General features: G+C 41.6%; 1 protein-coding gene across 1 annotated transcript in view; it reads left to right on the top strand.

Moving 5' to 3' along the window:
• Window positions 1-20,080, top strand: part of LOC133961072 (voltage-dependent R-type calcium channel subunit alpha-1E) — a 74,388-nt gene that overhangs the window by 30,049 nt on the left and 24,259 nt on the right. Inside the window, exons 5-16 of the mRNA XM_062396018.1 lie at window positions 9,277-9,380; window positions 9,879-10,037; window positions 11,605-11,795; window positions 13,997-14,100; window positions 15,293-15,408; window positions 15,676-15,729; window positions 16,708-16,749; window positions 18,037-18,132; window positions 18,304-18,513; window positions 18,620-18,732; window positions 18,967-19,079; window positions 19,236-19,367. Of these exons, the coding sequence (XP_062252002.1) occupies window positions 9,277-9,380; window positions 9,879-10,037; window positions 11,605-11,795; window positions 13,997-14,100; window positions 15,293-15,408; window positions 15,676-15,729; window positions 16,708-16,749; window positions 18,037-18,132; window positions 18,304-18,513; window positions 18,620-18,732; window positions 18,967-19,079; window positions 19,236-19,367 (1,434 nt within the window). The remainder of the gene's footprint in view (window positions 1-9,276; window positions 9,381-9,878; window positions 10,038-11,604; window positions 11,796-13,996; window positions 14,101-15,292; window positions 15,409-15,675; window positions 15,730-16,707; window positions 16,750-18,036; window positions 18,133-18,303; window positions 18,514-18,619; window positions 18,733-18,966; window positions 19,080-19,235; window positions 19,368-20,080) is intronic.

Below are 20,080 nucleotides of genomic sequence, written 5' to 3' on the forward strand. Positions count from 1 at the left end.
AAAGTGGGAAACAGAGAGAAGAGAAAAGGATGCTTAGAAGATTGCATGACACAATAAGGCTTAGATGTAGACATATATATATAGACATATATATATATATATGTCTACATCTATACACATATACATCTATATATACATATATATATATACATACCTTCTATATCATCAGGACGCTTACAGTTTTGACAGATATGACATCAACAACAACACACACAAATTTTTTTTGCATAAGGAATTTGTGACATGAAATTAAAATGGCTCTTTTGGTCCAAATAAGAACATTTTATTGTTGATTTAACATCTTGAAATGGCTGTCCCTATTTTCATTTAAAATCCTATAGTTATCTATCTATTCTTTTTTGTATTTTTTCATCAGCAAGTGTGAAGTTAGGACATGTTTTGAGAGGGGAGAGAAAAAGAGGGATTTCATGATCTTAGATTTTTTAAGTTTTTACATTAAAAAAGGATGTCTTGTGTTTTATGACTTGTAATGTTGCTGAAATAGGGATGGTGTAGTGGTTTATCTCAGATCCGAAAACACCATGGTTTAAATAGACACCGCCTTCCTTTGCTGTGAGAACAGATGCTGCAGCCACAGTCCTTATTCCTCACGGGTGTCAGAACTGGCTTATTTGTTGCCAGGAGTGAGAGCACAAGCACCAGCTTTCATGATAGGCAGTGACGATATTTTGAGTTTCTCAATTTATGTTCTATTTCAGTAAGAAATTTACATTTAAGTATTTACATTTTCCCAATTTACACATTCCTTTCTATTATTTTGTCCTTTCTTTTCTTCCTGTGTCTTTTCTTCACCTTAAAGTTTTGTCAGAGTTGCTGAAGTTGAGCTCTGCTGTTGATGTGATATGTGTGTGTGTGTGTGTGTGTGTGTGTGTGTGTGTGTGTGTGTGTGTGTGTGTGTGTGTGTGTGTGTGTGTGTGTGTGTGTGTGTGTGTGTGTGTGTGTGTGTGTGTGTGTGTGTGTGTGTGTGTGTGTGTGTGTGTGTGTGTGTGTGTGCGTGCATTCATGTCTATGAACCAAATGTGCCACTACTGCATGTCTTTTAGCCAACAGCACCTCATGTCTGTTTGGCAGTCATACACCTGTTAGAACTGTCTGACGCACATACACACACACACACACACACTCGTATGTAGACACACAGACGGATCTGTCCTCTCTTGTCTTATTTTCCATCTGTTGTCTGATCGATTGATGAGTTCAGACACAGCGGGAGTGGATGTGTCCCCCTGAGCAGTTGCTGTGGTGACTGAGGACCCCACCCCTGGTCAGGCTGTCACTGTCTTCGTGTCCCGCTGCTTCTGGTCAATGTCTCTACAATTAGACCAGAACAGGAAAAGATTTGTCCGTCTTTTATTATAGTTCGATGTGGAAATGCTCTTTGTGTGTGTGTGTGTGCGTGTGTGTGTGTGTGTGTGTGCGTGTGTGTGTGTGTGTGTGCCTGCCTATGTGCGTGTGTGCACTGAAAATACAAGCCCACTTTCTCTCCCTGTACACCACCTATCTCTGTCTAACTCTTGGCCTAATCTGACCCACCCACCTGTATTTACAGAAAAGCTGTTTCCCGGATCAAGACAGATACATTTTGAGAAAGCAGATTTGTCATGTTGGGGTCAGAATACAACAATACCTGTTATAGCCACGACCCTGAGGACATAAAGGGCCTCAGGTTGGTTTTGGAACTATAAATGGTCATCGGGTGCTAAAATATATTGTTTCGTTTCGTGTAAGGTTTGATGAAGAAATGTTAAAAGGCGAAGATTTCATCTAAAGTGAACTTTCATTTTAGATGAGTGGAGCACAAACTGTTCTTTTATATCCAAACGAACCATAAAATCTCACTATATTGGGTTAAAGTTGCATTGATTGGTCAAACCAAGCCCCAAACCTGATTTCAGAAAGATAGATGGGGAATTATATATACAGAATGTACCTTTAGACACTTGGACCTAGACACAATCCTGTTTGTGCTCTGCATGAGTGGAGCAACAGACCATTATGGTCATTCAAACATAGATTTGCTAAATAAGGTACAGTTTATAATCAGTGCCTGCTCTTCAGTGGGATTGGTCAAAACAATACAGTGCAATAGTTCAAAAGTTCAATTTGCCTATAAGTGTAGGTGACAGACATTAATCAGTGCACAGGGTTTTCTGATGACACCAGGTTTGTCATTGCTGAAGCAGCCTCCTGGAGCAGTGTAACTGTCAGAGTAGAATCTTTGCCAGGAAGCCATGTGTCACATTTGGCTGTGATTGTCCACAAGGCACAAAACAGCCGTGAGCCAAAATATATTCTCCTCTGTTCCTATACATTCCAAACATAATACCGCATGATGATGAAAATTATCAATGGAATCGTGTGAAATATGTTTTTCTAATTATTACCCCATGGAAGAGCTCCAGTGGAAAAGCCCACAGCATCACATTTTAAAAGCTCACTTCCAAAGATTAAGGATATGACATAAAATGATGCACAAGACATCTGGATTATTTATATTTTGTTTTGAGATATTGTGAAATTCCTATCAGTGTTTATATCTCACAGTGTAAACATATTAAAGAGTTGGAAAAAGCTGAAATATTATCACCGATCAAAACTCTTAGTGTTTATTCAAAATGTACTGTAGCGAGCCACTTTGGCTTTGACCTGTATGTGAACTTTTTTGACCTAGAACGAGACGATCTGCCAACAAATCATCTCTGCACTGAACTAAATCATCAGGTCTCTCACTTGCTCTCTCTCTCTCTCCCCTCATCTCTCTATCTGTCTCTCCCTCCCTTGCTCACTCTCTTCCAACAGATGGCTAATAAATCATTTAGCCAAATCAATTATTCAGTCCTGCCAAAGAGCAAACATTTAGCAAACTGACAAATAAACCAATATGCAGGGCGATAGTCAACTGATAGCTGATTCATATATATAGCCAGGCCATTACTGACGCTGTTGATATAAGGAGGAATAACATTTGATGTGTGTGTGTGTGTGTGTGTGTGTGTGTGTGTGTGTGTGTGTGTGTGTGTGTGTGTGTGTGTGTGTGTGTGTGTGTGTGTGTGTGTGTGTGTGTGTGTGTGTGTGTGTGTGTGTGTGTGTGTGTGTGTGTGTGTGTGTGTGTGTGTGTGTGTGCGTGCAGTTATGTGTGTGTGTTTCAGAGAAGACAGATAGGGAGGTGGTTAAAATGAGAGGGAGAACACTGTGGGAGGCAAAGAGGCTTATATTAACTAAACCAACCAGAGCATCACTGTAGGAGTTGCTCCACACAATTCTTTGTGTCAAGACAATCTGCTGTTCACACACACACACACACACACACACATACACATACACTCACACACTCACACACACCACCCACCTCACCGTGGGCCACCAGAACAGTTCTTTTAATTGATTGTGCTGCAGAATCACAGGTCTTCATAAAGAAGACCTGTTTTTGTTTTTTTTTAAATCCTCATAGGGGATTTCTATTGGACTTGCCTCTTCTTTGAGATTGGTCTGAATGCTGTGACTGCAAAAGCTGAGCCAGTGCTTGGCATTCATGGGAGCCTCTGACTGGCAGATTCAAGGGTTTTTTATGATCAGAAGAAAAAACATATAAAAAACCTCCCCTCAATAGTTGGGTGGAGAGTTTAGGAGGATAGAAATATTTGTCAAGGCTGACCTTAGCCCATGTGCTTATGATTCCAGCATCTTCATCATCTCACAGTGTGTTTCCTCGTGGTGCTTGTTGCTGCAGGAGTTTTTCCCTCCGGATTCAATCTCCTGCAAACCTTGCTCTCGGATACTTACTGAAACACTAAGGATGATATATTGTTTGGCGAATTACTCTTTGCTTGCTGGAAAAACCTCCCGGACATTTCTAGGAAGTGAGGAAAATGGTTTGACCAAAATAAACTCTAACCCTAACCCTAAGAAATAGATATCTCCTTTTCTCAGCAGGTGTTTTGACTTGTCATTCATTCTTGTATATTAAGATGGACCATAAATGACCATTTCCATGTCGTTTGGAGCCAGAGTCTGAGCTGCAGTGATCTTGATGTGGAGACACGATATCGAGGTCCTGCTGATACAAGCTCTTGAATAATCACGAGTCAGACTCAGCGATCAATCATGACATTTCATCCCATATTTATAGCATCAAATGCTGCATTAAAACCAAACTCACCAGAAAAACTAACAAACACCAGCATGATATGAACTAAAATGACAGAAACCATCTTTGAGTAAAATGTATTTGAAGTGTGTGTTGACCCTTTATTTTTGCTCATGTCCTATCCATTAACATGGAGGCGCCAGGGTTTATAACCAATACTGCAGCCAGCCACCAGGGGGGAAATCCAGATGATTTCACTTCACTTTTGGGGAGCTGCCATGTCGTCCATCATTCTATTCAGTCTCTGGGTATAACTAACAACTGCATTTCACTTAAATGTGACATTGGTCCAGTTTGTTGACTATCAGATCAGGTCAGGTTGTAGTTAGACAAAGCTCTGCTGGGAATGTCATGATGCTACCAACCTCTCTGTCCCTGTAACAATGATAAACCAGCCTCATAATATTGTGCTATTCAGGGAAGAGGAGAAAGTGATGGGTTATAATTGGGTTTATGGCAATAACAACCCCCTGATGATGTCATCATGATTGAATGGAAATGTAGTATAGGAATGCCTCACTCGGGGTCTAGTCACCAGTGGTGTTTGAGCTTTGATGGAGAGAAAACTGAGGATCTGGATGTGATGATGAGAGGACTCGATGTGAACGCCTTGGGAAAGAGTGTCACAGCGAGTTACTGATGTGAAAGCTGAGAGTGAGAGAGGAAAAAAAGATTTTAAAGTTTGACTGCAACAACGCAATTGGCGGATTGAGATTTTGGTGCAATTTGATTGGATAACTGAAAACACCCGAAGTCCAGTGAGCTGGAAAAAATAATATTGAATAAATGATTCGGAAAGATGAGTTTTTACTGATTGAACCCAAGCTGCTCTTCATATTTTTTAACATGTGTTCGACAAGACTAGTTTACTGCCTGTCCTAAACCTGCCTGACTGGAATGGGCTGTTTGTTTTGAAAATGCGAAAAATGTAAATTCACCCATTATCTACTCAAATCGCGATTGCTTCATCATACGTTATAAAACAACAGAATAAACAACATGCCGCCATACTGCAATGCTTTGTGGACTCAAACACTTCCCCCACCCCTTTATCGGCACAGTGGGGAGTAGATAATGAGTGAATTTTCATTTTTCGGTGAACCATCCCTTAAACATGTGACACGGATGAGATGAGCAGTTAATTTTAACACTACAGATTTATTCCTGTGCCTCTCGGAGCTGTAAGCCACATGCTCATTTATTAATATCTTGACAATAGTCAGGTGCGCTCGTGTCATATGAGTTTGCCGCTTGACGGTGACATGGAGCATAAGTCACAACGTTATCAGTATCACAGCCTGACGCTTGTCACAGCAGATTTGTCACGCTGCAGGGAGCTGTCACATCCGCAGGGCACGTCACTGTTACTCACTTATCATGGCTGACAACTCCGACCAGGACATCAGCTCGGTTCACCACACCGAGCGTCTCACATAACTGCACATATGTGTGGATGGTGTGTCGGCTCCTGGTGACTAAAAGGGGACTCTATTAACCTGTTGATGCCCCGGGCACCTGTCGGATGTGTGTCATCTTCTTGGATCAATAAAGGTGTCCCTGCCGGGGCTCAATCAATCAATCCAAACTTCTTCTCCTCAAGCTAGGTTCCAAACTGTTGCATTTATTGTGCACACTGTTATTGACGGAGTATTAAAGAGGGAGAACATGAGAAACATAGGATCGGATTCAACAAAGCACATCAGGGCGAAGATTATTTTTTTTCTGAAATGCATAGTATCACTGCATTTGAACTCCCTTTAATTAGTAACTCTTCTTGAGGTAGAAAGCTGCAGTTTATGAAAGGAATAGTTATTAAGAAGAGGCTTTAAACTAAGAGAGTAATTCAACCAGAGCCAGCTTGTAGATTCTATGAATGTGTGTGAGAGACTCCAAAACTGAAAGCTCCCACTGGAAGAGAGGAGGAGAAGCAAGCAGAAAGCCGAGCACGTTGGTCTGTAGATCGGATATCAGAGCAGAGGAGATAGTTCTGAGGAGTTCAGCCCGCTGGCAGCTTGTAATGAAAATCAGGTTATATTTCCACTATCTGTCATGTTTTACAGTGTGATGAAAAAAAAATTCAGGTCATTTGTCATAAAAACACAAGGTCAAGAAAAACACGAGAACAGTTCAGCTCAGTTACTTTGATCTAATTGTCTATATCTTATGCTTCTTTGACTTGTATTTTGCTTATTTACACATAAATAGAAGATAAACAAGTAAGTTTACCATCATATGATTTTTCCACTTTTTTCAACACCATAGATAGTTTTTAATAATCATGCAGGTGCAATCATACATCACTGCAATTCCCAGGTTTTATCCAAAATGAATTTTTGCAGCATCACAGATGTGTGTGTTCTTTAGAGGACCAAAAACAGCTAAATGTGCATGCTATATATATTGTATGTACATTGTACAATACACTGTGTGTATTCCAGTGTTCATCCTGTATGTAGATAACTTCTTTGTATCTAATCCAATCAGGCAGATCATCTCCTTAAGCTTTAACTGGCACTGTATTATTATTATTATTAGCATGACACAGATTCTGACCTCCAGACTGCAGCCCAGGACAAAGACACACAACTACCGCAGACCAGGACACAGACACAAAACTATTCCAGACCAGGAGACAGCACCAACCTTTTTTTTGCTATAATATCTTTATTATCTGCAAGTATGAACACATGATGAGGATTTTCACTTTTACCTTGGCTTAAAAAATCTTACAAACAAGATTTCAAAATGAAAACTGGCTCTTCAATTTTTCTGATTGCAAAAAAAAGGATGAGTGTTGTAAATTAAGTTGTACTTTGAGAGCATCCAGCTTCACCTCGACAAATGGTCATTATTAGAAAACTGGGCCCAGGACATCCACTGAATAACAGCAGACTTAATGAGGCAGCCATTTTTAGACCCTCCATCCCATCGTCTCCATAACAACTAAAGGGCAGCCAGGACTGACTAATGGTCTGTTGAATGACAGATACGGAGGAAGTGGGGGATGAAATGACAGAGGTGGCAGGAGATGGTGGATGGAGTGATTGGAGTGAAAGAAGGGGAAAGAAGATCGCGTGAAGGAAACTAGTTGTTGAGACTGGAGTGAGAAGGGGGGGGGGGTAATACATCTGAAGGGGTATAGTTAGAGGTGTGAATCTCATGAGGATAATTTCATTTCTATATTTGTGTGGATGATGGTGTTGAGCTATTTTAATCCTGTCTCTCCTCCTCTCGCTCCTCTTAATTAAATCACATGACGCTTTGTGTCGGCTATAGACAGGACTAATTCTCACCACCGCTTATCACAGTCATATAATTGGGTCTATGCTGCTAGTTCTTTTTCAGCTGTGTGATGATCAAGCCTGCAATCATCATAGAGCAAATGACTGAACCAAGATGGCGTGTACATCATGTTCTTAAAGAGCTGTAACTCTTGCCTCCATCTTTGTCTTCTCATATGGTTTATTCTACTTCCGCGCTTGGTAACAAATGTCCTCAAACTACATCTTGTAACAGAGATTATAATAATTCCTATCTGTTGAGCTTTATATAGCGCTAGATCAGACTTTATATAAAGATGGATGATGCGTCTGCCCCTCCTCCCTCCATCCAAAGCCAAATATCCCGGATATGAACCCTGCAATCTTGAGCATTTGTAGCCACAATCTGTGCAGCAGTAGCAGATTGAGTTGCGGTATAAAGGTCCATACACACACTCGACCAATCACAAGTCAGTCTCAGCCGACTATCATGACTTTTCCCGCCATTATTATAAACGTGTTTGGTATAAATAAACATATCTTAATCTTAATCTCAAGTAATTAATATAAACCATATTTGTGAAAAAATAAGCAGTGTATTTGACGTGTACTTTTGCTTTTTATTTTGAACAATTCCCTATACATTAACATGGAGAAGGCATTTTTTTGACAGCTGAAGGTGACCTGCATTCAGCTGCATCATGCAACTTCACCACTAGATGTCACTTAATTCTACATACTGAACCTTTAAAGGTCCAGATTAGGCGTTTGACATTTAGCTTTTAGATTTACATCATCATATGAAAACTGCACTTGATTAATATAGTTATGATTAAGCATGACACCACAGCAATCATAATCATAATCAGGACAGTGAAAGTTGGAGTCAGGGAGAAAGGTAAATCTCATGACTCTCTGACTTCAGACTCCTGAAATAGAATGTTGTCCAATTCTCTCTTAAACAAAAAACATAATCCTCAACTCCCCTTTTTGCTATTTTCCTTCTGCCTTTACCCCCCCTCTCCAGCTGCCTCCGTCTCTCACTCAGCCGGCATCCAGATGAAATGTGTGTTCAGGTCAGTGGAAAATGGACAAACAAGAGAAAGTGTCAGAGGTGCAATTATAATTGGGGGAAGGCTTGAAAAACAGGTGAAGAGCGACGGGAAGAGCAACAGAAAGGTGTAGATAGAGAGAGAGGGAGGCTGACTAATTAGGAAGCATGCGAGGGGGGGGGGGGGGGGGGGGTCACCAGACACTGCTTTTCTTTTCCTCATCAGTTTGAGGGTTTGAAGGCCACAAAGGTGTGTTTACAGGGTGGGGTAACGGAGGACACAAAAGAAAACAAACAAAGTAAAAAATTGAATTTCTGAAAGACTCTGGCTTTGTGTAGCAGATGAGGGATAAAGGCACAGGGTTTTTGCGTCTGTGCGTGTGTGTTTGTGTGCACATTTTTCCGCGAGCTATACGCGTCTCTCCAGCCGGAGGGTGTCCTGCCCCCCCCCCCCCTGGATGGAGCTGCTTTCTTTGTTCTCCTCCTAAATAGTAGTTGTCACAGTCGTCCTCCCACACACAGAGAAACAGCCAAAAGCCCCAAAAGCATCCTCGTTATTTTCTGCTTCCTCTGCCTGCTGGAGACCCTCACGTCCTCATGCACTCCATATCTGAGCAAACCTCCCTCACCATGTATGATGGCCTTAGTGTGACTGGGTCTTTTTTTTTTTTTTACACAGCTCCATAAACCAAGAAACTGTGGCATTTAAAAGCATCTACAACACAAAGGTAGCTGTGTCTGTGTATTCTTTCTGTGTGTGTTTGTAAATGGTCAGGTGTATGTGTTTACCTCTATAGGATACTGGCTGCAGCAGGGGCACATATGAACATCTCAGTGGACCTGAGGACGCTGAGGGCGGTGCGAGTGCTTCGACCCCTCAAGCTGGTTTCAGGCATCCCCAGTAAGTGCCACACTTATATCAACGGATAAATACAGATATATATATACATTGAATACTTCAAAATAATGCAGTCCAGTATAACTTGCTGCTATGATAACTAATAAACTTGCTGGAGCTACTGATTATTTTTACAATTGATTATTCTGCTAATGGTGTTTCCCTTACATTTTCCATTATTTGCTCCTTGGAAATTCAAAAGAAATTCAAAAGAAACGTTCTTTCAAGACAAGACAAAATAAATAATCTCATTTGAGACAGTGGAAACACATATTTATATTCGTATTTTGCTAAAAATACTCTAGAATGATGAATTGATTTTGTTAGTTGTTGGAAAATTGGATCATTTGATTCACCATTTAATGTCTGCTGGATATAATTTTTTGAAAATGTACTGTGAAGCATAAGGGATCAATCTTAACATGTTTATCATGAGTGCATCATAGGTTTGTATAAAATGTGATCTCACATGAATCATGCTGTCGTGTGCTTCACCTCCAGGTCTGCAGATTGTCCTGAAGTCAATAATGAAGGCCATGGTCCCTCTGCTGCAGATCGGCCTGCTTCTGTTTTTTGCCATACTCATGTTCGCCATCATAGGCCTGGAGTTTTACAGCGGCAAACTGCACTACACCTGCAAACCACAGCCTGGGATACTGGGTACAGATACACTTGTGGTTTATCTCCGTCGTATACAGGTTCACATAGTTATACACATCTGCTCCCAATATATTAAAGTCAGTATATAAGTATAGTGTTACTTTTTTATTCAGTTTGCACAGCATGTATCTTAAAACAAAATGGACATTTTTAAATGACAGCTTTGACAACAGCTGCTTTCTATACTCTAAATACTAAATACTAACCCTGTCCACTAGAGTGATCGGACTGTAATCTTCTTTTCAACCCTGACAGAGTAAAAGAGAACTCTAGCTGAGCCCGACATGAGCCCAACAGATCAAGCCAAATGTTTTCCACAATTAGAAACATGTGCACTGTAAAAAATCAAGTAGACGGCCAGCCAATGTCACAGAAATCCAGACCAAACCCAAATATTTCAAAATCTTTGTCCGGACCCGGCCCAAGAGGCCCGACAGGTCCTGACAGGATCAGTTTGAGTATCCACTCTCTACAGCATACACACACACACACACACACACACACACACACACACACACACATAATTTCCCATCCATTAGTTTCGCACAGATAACAAGGTGAGGAGATGGTAATGGGATGTTTGTGATAGTAGCCAATAGTAACATCCTGTACCATCATTCAGATATTGTTGTTCATCTCAAGCTAAGATCTGATTTGAATTTCATTATATAACAGGGGAGCGTCCTAAACACAGCTAGCAAACACTGATGGCAGGAATGACACAAAGGAGAGTAGCATGTAGAAAGGATCTTAATTATTCTGAAACAAATATGAACAAATAAAAGATTCAGTTTACAGCTATTTTTAACAACAAACTGAGTCGGGGTTACACCGTTGTTATTGTTCATGTCAAGTGTGTATGTGTGGCTTTATGTCATGTGTATTCACAGAGAAGGCAGCGGCTCTGTTGTTATAACCACAACTCCCGAAACACATGCGTGCACACGATGTGACGGCAGGCTGCACCTGGAGACTTGATAAAACCGAACCGACGCTGTTGTCCTGTATAATTAAATCCAACAAAAGCTGCGCACCACAATGGTTTATTGTACGTCCACAGCTGCCATTAACCACCGAGCCGCTCCTGTCACTGTCACACTGAAGCTGAATGAACAGCGAGATAACACAGACACACGGAAGGGAGCGTTTTATGTCATTGAGTAGTCACATCACAGTCATATCACAGAGCAGACAGGTACTCTGGGTGATGGAGAGAGATTTGTCTTTATTTGTACACTACACTTTACTGATTACTTTACTGACTGTTTAGCCAATAAGAAGTGTTTCAGGTTGAAACTTGAATGTCACACAAGTTAAATCTTGGGTAATTAATTATATAGGTCAATGGTGTTCACTTGGTACGTAGATTAAAAACTAATATTTCAAACTTAATTTACTCAAGCTTAAATATCATTAGACCTCAGTGAAATATTTATACTCCTTATATATACACTAAGGTCTCGGCCTTCTATGTAAAGAGCCTTGAGATTATGTATATTGTGATTTGGCGCGATGCAAATATAATTTAACTTGAATTGAAAATAACCCTCAATACCTTCCTGTTCAGAAAACGAGACAGTGGACTCCTCTGAGTACGAGTTCCCGTGTGGTGTGCGTCAGTGTCCGTCCAAATACGCCTGCCACGGCACCTGGATCGGCCCCAATGACGGCATCACCCAGTTTGACAACATCCTGTTTGCCGTCCTCACTGTCTTCCAGTGCATCACCATGGAGGGATGGACCACTGTCCTCTACAATGTAAGATAGCGAACACACACATGCACTCAGACGTGTGACACTCACTGATTGAATGAGGGTTTAGACTCTTTTAACCATAATGAAGAGAATGGGCCTCAGCTTGTATCTTCGCCTCTCATACTGTTTGCCTGTGGATAGAGCGCATGTGGAGGAAGTTTACTGGGTTCTGATCTTAGTGTTGAAACTGCAGAGTGCTTTGTCGATTCCTGTTTTTCTATTAGCCGGCGTATGCTGCAAGGCCTGAATAGAGATTAGACTGCCCACGTATGAAATATGGCTGACTTCAGTATAATGAATCAACAAGCAGGGCAGCAGAGGCATTGACAAGCAAAGCGAAAGACAGGAAATATACCACCAGGAGTTTGTATATGATAGAAAATTGTTGAGAGTGAGACACATCACATGAAAAGAGCGCCACAGTTCCAGTCGGTTGTCTGAACTCCATTTATTCTTCCATTTTGTGCTAAATTCGTGAGCTTATTTAAAATGTGACTTGATATTTGATCTGAGCTGGACTTTCTATTGCTCTAAGACCAACAAAAAAAGCTGAAAGCTTGGATCAAAGTCTTTTAGAAGTCCTGAAGAGACTTCTCAAGATCCACCAGCCTTGCTTTTAGAGACGGTGTTTTGAAAGCTTTACAAAAGTGATCCGGAGAACTTATAATGCTGCATCTCCCGGTGACATGTGTTGAAGTAATGAGCACTGGAACCAGTAATAATTTAAGTGTCAGACAGGGATTGTGCCGCTGCACTGGGATTCACAAGCATCTATGTCACAGTGAGAAGAGCAGGCGGACACAGTGTGCACACAGAGAGGCAGCCAGTGGAACCATTTGGGAGTTTGATGAAACTGTTGCCTGTGTGACCATCAGACCAATCACGTCTCATCATGCTCACATCTGCTCGCAGCAGGACCACAATTACAATACCTTGTTCACTGTATGAAATCATGTCATTATAACAAGTCATTAGAATAACACATTGCAAAATAATTATCATTGCCATCACGTGGGGCGGCTTAGCTTTGACGTTTGCAAAGTCTCTGTATAAGTGGATATGATGAACTATAGTAAGACCACCTCTACTCATGTTTATCTGTGCGATCATTCAATCAGCCAATCATGCAGCGGCAGTGTAATGCAGAAAATCATTCAGCTACTTGTCAGCAGCATAACAGAAGCTTGGCATGATTGTTGGTTTGAATATTTCTGAAAGTGCCGATGTCCTTGGATTTTCACTTCCAACAGTCTGTAGAGTTTCTCAGAACAACACATGTCGGGTTCGTCTCCGTTCAGCCAAAAAAACAGTATTTCGAGCTTCCATGGGCACAGTCTCAACAAAACTGGACAATAGAAAACTGGGAAATGTAGTCTGGTCCAATGAATATGAACTTGTACTGAGGCTGCAGATGGCAGAGTCAGAATTTGGCAATAATAGCATAATTCTATGAACCCAGCCTTGTGTTAACAAGCCAGACTGTGATTGTCGGTGGTTAAATGGTGTGGGGAATGTTTTCATGTCATGGTATGGCCCCTTATTAACAACCAGGCATTGTTTGAATGTCACAGTCTGTCTGAGTATTGGTCTTGACCATGGTCCTCCCTTTATGACCACAATTTACGATCTTCCTGGGATTACTATGGTGTACCCACTATTTTGTAAAACCTTTATACACTGTATTTTTACAAAAGAAATAAATAGCTTTTTGATTCAGATTCGATTCTGATTTAGTCAGAGGTAGATGACAGAGTTTTTCCCAAATGTGTCACAGCCATACAATTGAGCTTTTTTCTATATTCACACCAATTTAGAAAAATATTGTCTTTTGTTTACTAAGTGACGCCGAACGAGGACAGACAGAGGAAAGAGACAGATGACATGTTGCTCTAACAGGACTGCTTACTACTGACACCAGTGTTCTCAGAAAACCATATAACTTTCTCAGGTCGAGGTTTTCTTTAAAGCAGAGAAGCAACATATCATCTTTATACAGCCACAGAAAACCTCCACACACTCTCTCTGTGAGGCTGAAGCAGATCGATATACACCTGATGTCTCTGTTCGGAGCCCAGCCTTCTCCCGGGCTCAAACCTTCAGCAGCCACACAAATACCTAAACTTTCTTTGTGTTTCTGTCTTGTGTTGCAATGGCAGCATGTGTCTTTTATAAAGATTTAACTTTTTTTTTTTTTTATGTCTCAGACTGACGATGCCTTGGGCCCCAGCTGGAACTGGATCTACTTCGTCCCTCTCATCATCATCGGCTCTTTTTTTGTCCTTAACCTGGTGCTAGGAGTCCTCTCTGGGTAGGTTCGCCCTTTATTCCTCAGCTTCCAGTTTAAGCATATTGAGTTTTCAGTGTCTGACGGCCAGACAGAGTGTCCCAGTTAAGGGTCGGCCTATTTGTGTCTCAGTAATTTAGCCTGTGTCATAGCCCTTTATTTGAGCTTTCCAGTCCATTGCGTGTTGGTCCGTGGTTAAATGTTGCATTCAGGTAGTCTTGTCAGTCATTGTTAAATGTGTCAGTCATTGTTAAAGTCACTGCAGGATCTGAATCAATAAAAACTAGTACAACTGTGGTTGTATGCATATATTTTTATTTAAATATTCTAGACCTTTGAGAAGTGGAATCTAATCAGTACATCTTTGAGTCCAAGTGACAAATGATCCAAAGTTGAAAAAATTCCCCAAAGGCAAACTTGAGATATCATGTTCAAGAGGTCATGTTGTGTATCACTGCTTATCCTGGTGCTTTTACCTCTCTGGTGGAGAGGCTTGAGAAAAGCTTCTACTGACTAGATTGGTCTCAGATGAGGGGCAAAGAAAAAGCACACCAACCCTCAAGGTTAGGGGGTTCGACGTGGAGCTATAAATTATTCCTTGTAAAACAAAAATCTGTCAAAGATGCCTTATGCCCATCAGATGACTAAGAGGATTAACTGACGACTGCTGAAATGCTCTGTTTGTTTTGGTCTCTATGAAGATATCTCAAGAGTGTGCACAGGTTCAGCCTGGTCTCCAGGTCCTTCACATCATCCTTTGAGGAATTTATCAAATGAGCTGCAGGTCTACTTTGTTTAGTTAATGGGAGTTTCTGTTTCCCTGGTATGTTGTGTGGATTGTGGAGAAACTATACTGTCAACTGTGTCTCAGTATTTGGTGTCAGATTCTGTTCAAGTTAATTAGTTTTACAAAAGGTTAATTGGGGTTCCATTGCCATTATCTCCTTGGTAAAGAGAAGAGACCTCCCCTCCCCCATCTTCTCTTCTCTTCTCCTCCCCCATCTTTTCCTCTGCTCTCCTCTCCTCTCCTCTCCTCTCCTCTCCTCTCCTCTCCTCTCCTCTCCTCTCCTCTTTTCTCTCCTTTTGTGGTTGAATAAAAAATGAAAGAGCCTAGTTCCCGACAACAACAGCAGTTTCTCCCAGTAATTATTTACCCCCTTGACCATAAATCCTTGTACCCTGAAAGAGTAAATACATGTTTCTGTGGTCTCTGCAGGGAATTTGCCAAGGAGAGAGAGCGGGTGGAAAACCGCAGGGCCTTCATGAAACTGAGACGCCAGCAGCAGATTGAGAGAGAGCTCAATGGTTACCGGGCCTGGATCGACAGAGCAGGTGGCTTTATTCCCAGTCACAGCCGAGAGGAGACCCAGTAATTTGGCTCCTGATGACAAAAAGGAAAATCAATATTTCACTTTAGGCTCAGACTAATCCTTTTAATTGTGGAACTAACTTATGCAACCTGTTGCCTGCATGTCGGCTTTTTGTTGTGCCACAATTGAGCAGCAAATATAGTTGCAAAGAAGAAGATTCCAGTATATCTGCATCTGAGCCATCATCAGCTCCTCATTTCTGAATATACTGTGACTTTGTGCTTTCCAGAGGAAGTGATGCTTGCGGAGGAGAATAAGAATACAGGACCCTCTGCTCTCGATGGTAAGAACTTGTGTTTCTGGTTTCTTTGACGCTCTCACATTGCTTTACATTCTGTTTCTATTTTAAGCTGGCCAGTGTGCTTTGTAAAGGCTATTCAGTCATATGCTGTTATAATTTTTGTTGTTTATTTTTATGATTTTAGGTTAAACACAAATTTTCTTAAAATACAAATATAGACATCAAATTGTTTTCAACATGTTTGGTCCGGTTTATACATTTTTGAAATATATTCTATATAAACTCTATCTATATTATACATTTTGATTTCCCCCCCCCCTAAAAAAAAAAAAATCACCAGAGGATGAATCCTAGTATCTTTTGTGATCCTTGGAATTTTTGTCTAGCGCCATCATCAGGTCAAAATGAAACCATTGCTTCTGTATATTACCAATTAAGGAGGTTCCCTTCAGCCACCACGACGCTTACGGACAGCCAAGATTTAGGTTGTCCCCTGACCTGATATAGCGCCATCTTCAGGTCAAAACTATAGGATAACACATTGGTTTGTGTGCTAAACATATAACATTCCCCTCAGTAGCTCTACTTAGCCAACTTACTCTAATAAGCGAATGTTAACACGCAGAGCAAATATGTTGAACATGATAAATACTATACCAAGATAAAAATATGTTGGATTTTAACATTAACCGCCACAGACCATGCTTTCATGAATTAAACTTGTGACCATGCTAGTATGCTGATGTTAGCATTTAACCCAAGTAAAATATAATGGAACCACTAGCAAATAATCCATATCATTATCTATATCAATTTACTATTTGAGCTTGCACTTGCACATCTCACTCTGCAACTCTGACTGCCACATAGAGAGAGCATTACCAGTGATGGTGTCAAACCTGCCGCTAGACACAGGGCTCCACAGAGGGCTGAGTTCCTGCTCTGACCCTCTCAGCTCCTCTGTGACCTTTCCTCCTCGCTAAACCAGCGGGCTTTTATTAAATGTTGATTGATTGGCAGCTCTCAGGAGTCTCCCAGAGTGGAGTACAGGTGGTGCCTATGGTGAGAACCTTCCTCTGTTCTGCTCTCCCACCGCACACACACACACGCACACACACACACACACACACACTCACACGCTGTCACTGAAATGTGCACATGCAAACACTTACTCATAGAAAAGTGAGGAGTGTTTCTCCTTCAGTGTGTTTCTTTGACTTGAAGTTCACAGAAGTACAACATCAACGAAATGATGCAAATATTGAGTGTAAACAGGTCGCAGGCTGCTGGGATGGAAATGAATGCAGAGGCTCTGATAGCGTTGCCACACTGTAGTTGCCTTAGCAACCTCTGTGTGCGTGTTTGTGTGTGTTGACAGGATCATCCCTGCCTTTTGTAAACACTCATGTATGTGTGAAATGGTGGCAATATGTGTGTGTGTGTTTGTGCGTATATATATGTTTGAACAGCGGCTTATTTAAATAAAAGTCCTCAAGCAAATATTGACCTCAAGTAGATTCGGCACAAGGTGGCGGGAAGGTGTTAGTGGTGTAGGCTTAAAGGTAACCATAACCACATCCGTGAACACTCATCCCACTCGGCTCGGCATGTGTGCACTGCACGGCGTGTCCCCCCCGACATTGTGTGGCTGTAGCACTTGAAGATGCATGGACCGTCAAATCGCCTCAGAGCATGGTTTGCCTTGATGGAGATCTCAAAATAGAAGCTGAAGGTTTCCATTCAGTTGTTTGGATCATTACACAAACATTAAATCATCGTTTTTATCTCCTTCATAATGAGCTTAGCTTTGCCTTTCAGCTGAAGCTTCACAGGCATGAGCTTGTCATGCCGATGCTCCTTTTCACTGCTTTGTCATATTGTCTATTTATTGATGTCTTTATAATGAAGGGGTGGTCATACAAAGTGCTGATTGGGCCATGTTGATGTACAGCGAGTATACGAAAGTGCTCACTTCCAAACTTGATAAGGACACAGTGCTGGACAGAAGCGATGAAAACCTGAAGACAAGAAATGTCCGCGCACTATTTAATGCTCCCCTAAGTTTTTACTGACCTCCCAGGTAACGTTTCAGGAACAGGTCCTTCTTCAGGCCCTTCAGGTTACCTTGTAGATTTTTTTAAAGATTGTGGTGTGCAGATCTTTCTTGTCTTCTAAAATCAAATCAGTGATTCAAAATGACATCATCAAGGAAAAACTGCTACAATGGTGTTGCCCAGACGTCGGCCTTGTGTCACTGCCCTGACAGTCTGCTCCCTCTACTTTCATAGAATGCATTACTGTCTGTGCAGCGTGTAGAACTTTTTAATTCTCATCATGCTTTGTCAGCAGTGCTGAAGAGAGCCACCACCATCAAGAGGAGAGGCATGGATGTGGGGCATCGAGGGCAACCAGGGGAAGAGCAATATGGTGACATCTCCTCTGTGGGTGAGTGGGAGTCTGGACAGGCTCGTAAATATGGGCATATATTGTGTACATACTGCAGTGCATACTTGGTGCATACTTGATGAGGATGTTTAGCTCAGACTCAGGGCTCTGGATTCGAGTGGGAACATGTTGTACAAGTACTGTCTCTCTCTGACTCTTGTTTCCCCCCAGGCGTCCCCATGGCCAGGCCGAGTATCAGGAGCGTCAAGCGAGGTCCGACAGCCTATTTTCGGCGGAAGGAGCGTCTCCTTCGCATCTCCATCCGCCGCGTGGTGAAGACACAAACTTTCTATTGGACGGTGCTTGGCCTAGTGGCCCTCAACACACTTTGTGTGGCTATAGTTCACCACAACCAGCCTCTCTGGCTGTCCACCTTCCTCTGTGAGTCACACTTCATTTAGGCGGCTGCAGGAATCTAAAATTCAAATTTTTGTCACGTTTTTGCAATAAGTCAGTTTCAGAATAGTAATGACTGTCTCTGTTCCAGACTATGCAGAGTTCCTGTTCCTAGCTCTGTTCCTGACTGAGATGTTCTTGAAGATGTACAGCCTGGGACCACGTCTCTACTTCCACTCCTCCTTTAATCGCTTTGACTGCAGCGTCAGTACTCTGTCTCCCTCTCCTCATATTTATTTCTCCCAAAATTCAACTGCTTGTGTTTATTTTTGATGCAGCATCCTCTCTCACACCATATATCTCCTTCTTTCTGCATCATTTGTGTGTCACGCTCTGTCTCTCCTCTCTTGTCATCATGTCATAATTGTCCCTATACATCAGTTTATTGATGTGTTTTTTATTAAAGCTGCAGTTCCTTAAGAATGTTTATTTGTTCAGGTAATTGTTGGCAGCATCTTTGAGGTGCTCTGGGGTTTCTTCAGGCCTGGAACTTCATTCGGCATCAGTGTCCTGCGTGCTCTCCGTCTGCTGAGGATCTTCAAGATCACCAAGTTAGTCACTTCCACCGTCTTTGTATTGTAAGATCTTACAAAGTAAAACTCTTACTTTAGTGTTGGAGCTCACTTATATACTAATTAATTTCAGTACTAGAATTATGCACTTTGTTGTCTTTTTCCCCACTAACAAGGCCTTTTGTTGCTGTCAAGGTATTGGGCGTCTCTGAGAAACCTGGTGGTCTCTCTGATGAACTCCATGAAGTCCATCATCTCCCTCATTTTTCTTCTCTTCCTCTTCATCCTTGTATTTGCGCTCCTGGGCATGCAGCTCTTCGGTGGCAGGTAACAGTAAAAAGTCATCAGCAGCTAGAAAAGCACTCAGAGAGACACAACAACCGCGCTGATGAAGTCTTAAATATTCAATAGCTGCTACCCTTTATTGATTGACAAAATTATCAAACTGTTATAATCTGTCGATTTAAAGAGGGTTGCCTTGTTAAATTGAAAAAATATATGTGATCACAGGAGCCGAGGAGCATCATTTATTTATATTTTTGTCATGTAATGAAGTGTATATAAATGCTGACAACAGATGGCTCCCCAAATGTGACGTCACTCCATCACCACCAACTGTGGCTGGCTGCAGTTACAGGTCCTGACCCTTCCCCTTAAACAATTTGCCACCTAATCCAAATTGGATTAAAACTGCCCGAGTCATCGTTGTGACGAACAGACAAATGCCCCCAATTACAACTCACACTTCCACTGCAGCATTTCATGGGTGTTATCGATCTGTGCAAAACACTAGTGCATGTAGCTGGGTATCATGTGTTAAGAGGCACGTTGCCCGAGGTAGATTGAGGTCTGATGTAGCCACTTGGTTCAGTTGATTTCTCTGTATTGAACAGACACAGAAGTGAGAAGCGAACAGATTGTCCTGTTCACAGTTGTTCTCATTATAGAGTTATTTCCCTCGTGTCCAAGGCTGTTTCCCACATGCTGTCATTTCAATAAAGGCCGGCTGAATTAGATAAGCTTGGCATTAACTGGCCTCC

The sequence above is a fragment of the Platichthys flesus genome, chromosome 9, assembly GCF_949316205.1.
Source record: "Platichthys flesus chromosome 9, fPlaFle2.1, whole genome shotgun sequence".
In the NCBI taxonomy this organism is placed as follows: Eukaryota; Metazoa; Chordata; class Actinopteri; order Pleuronectiformes; family Pleuronectidae; genus Platichthys; species Platichthys flesus.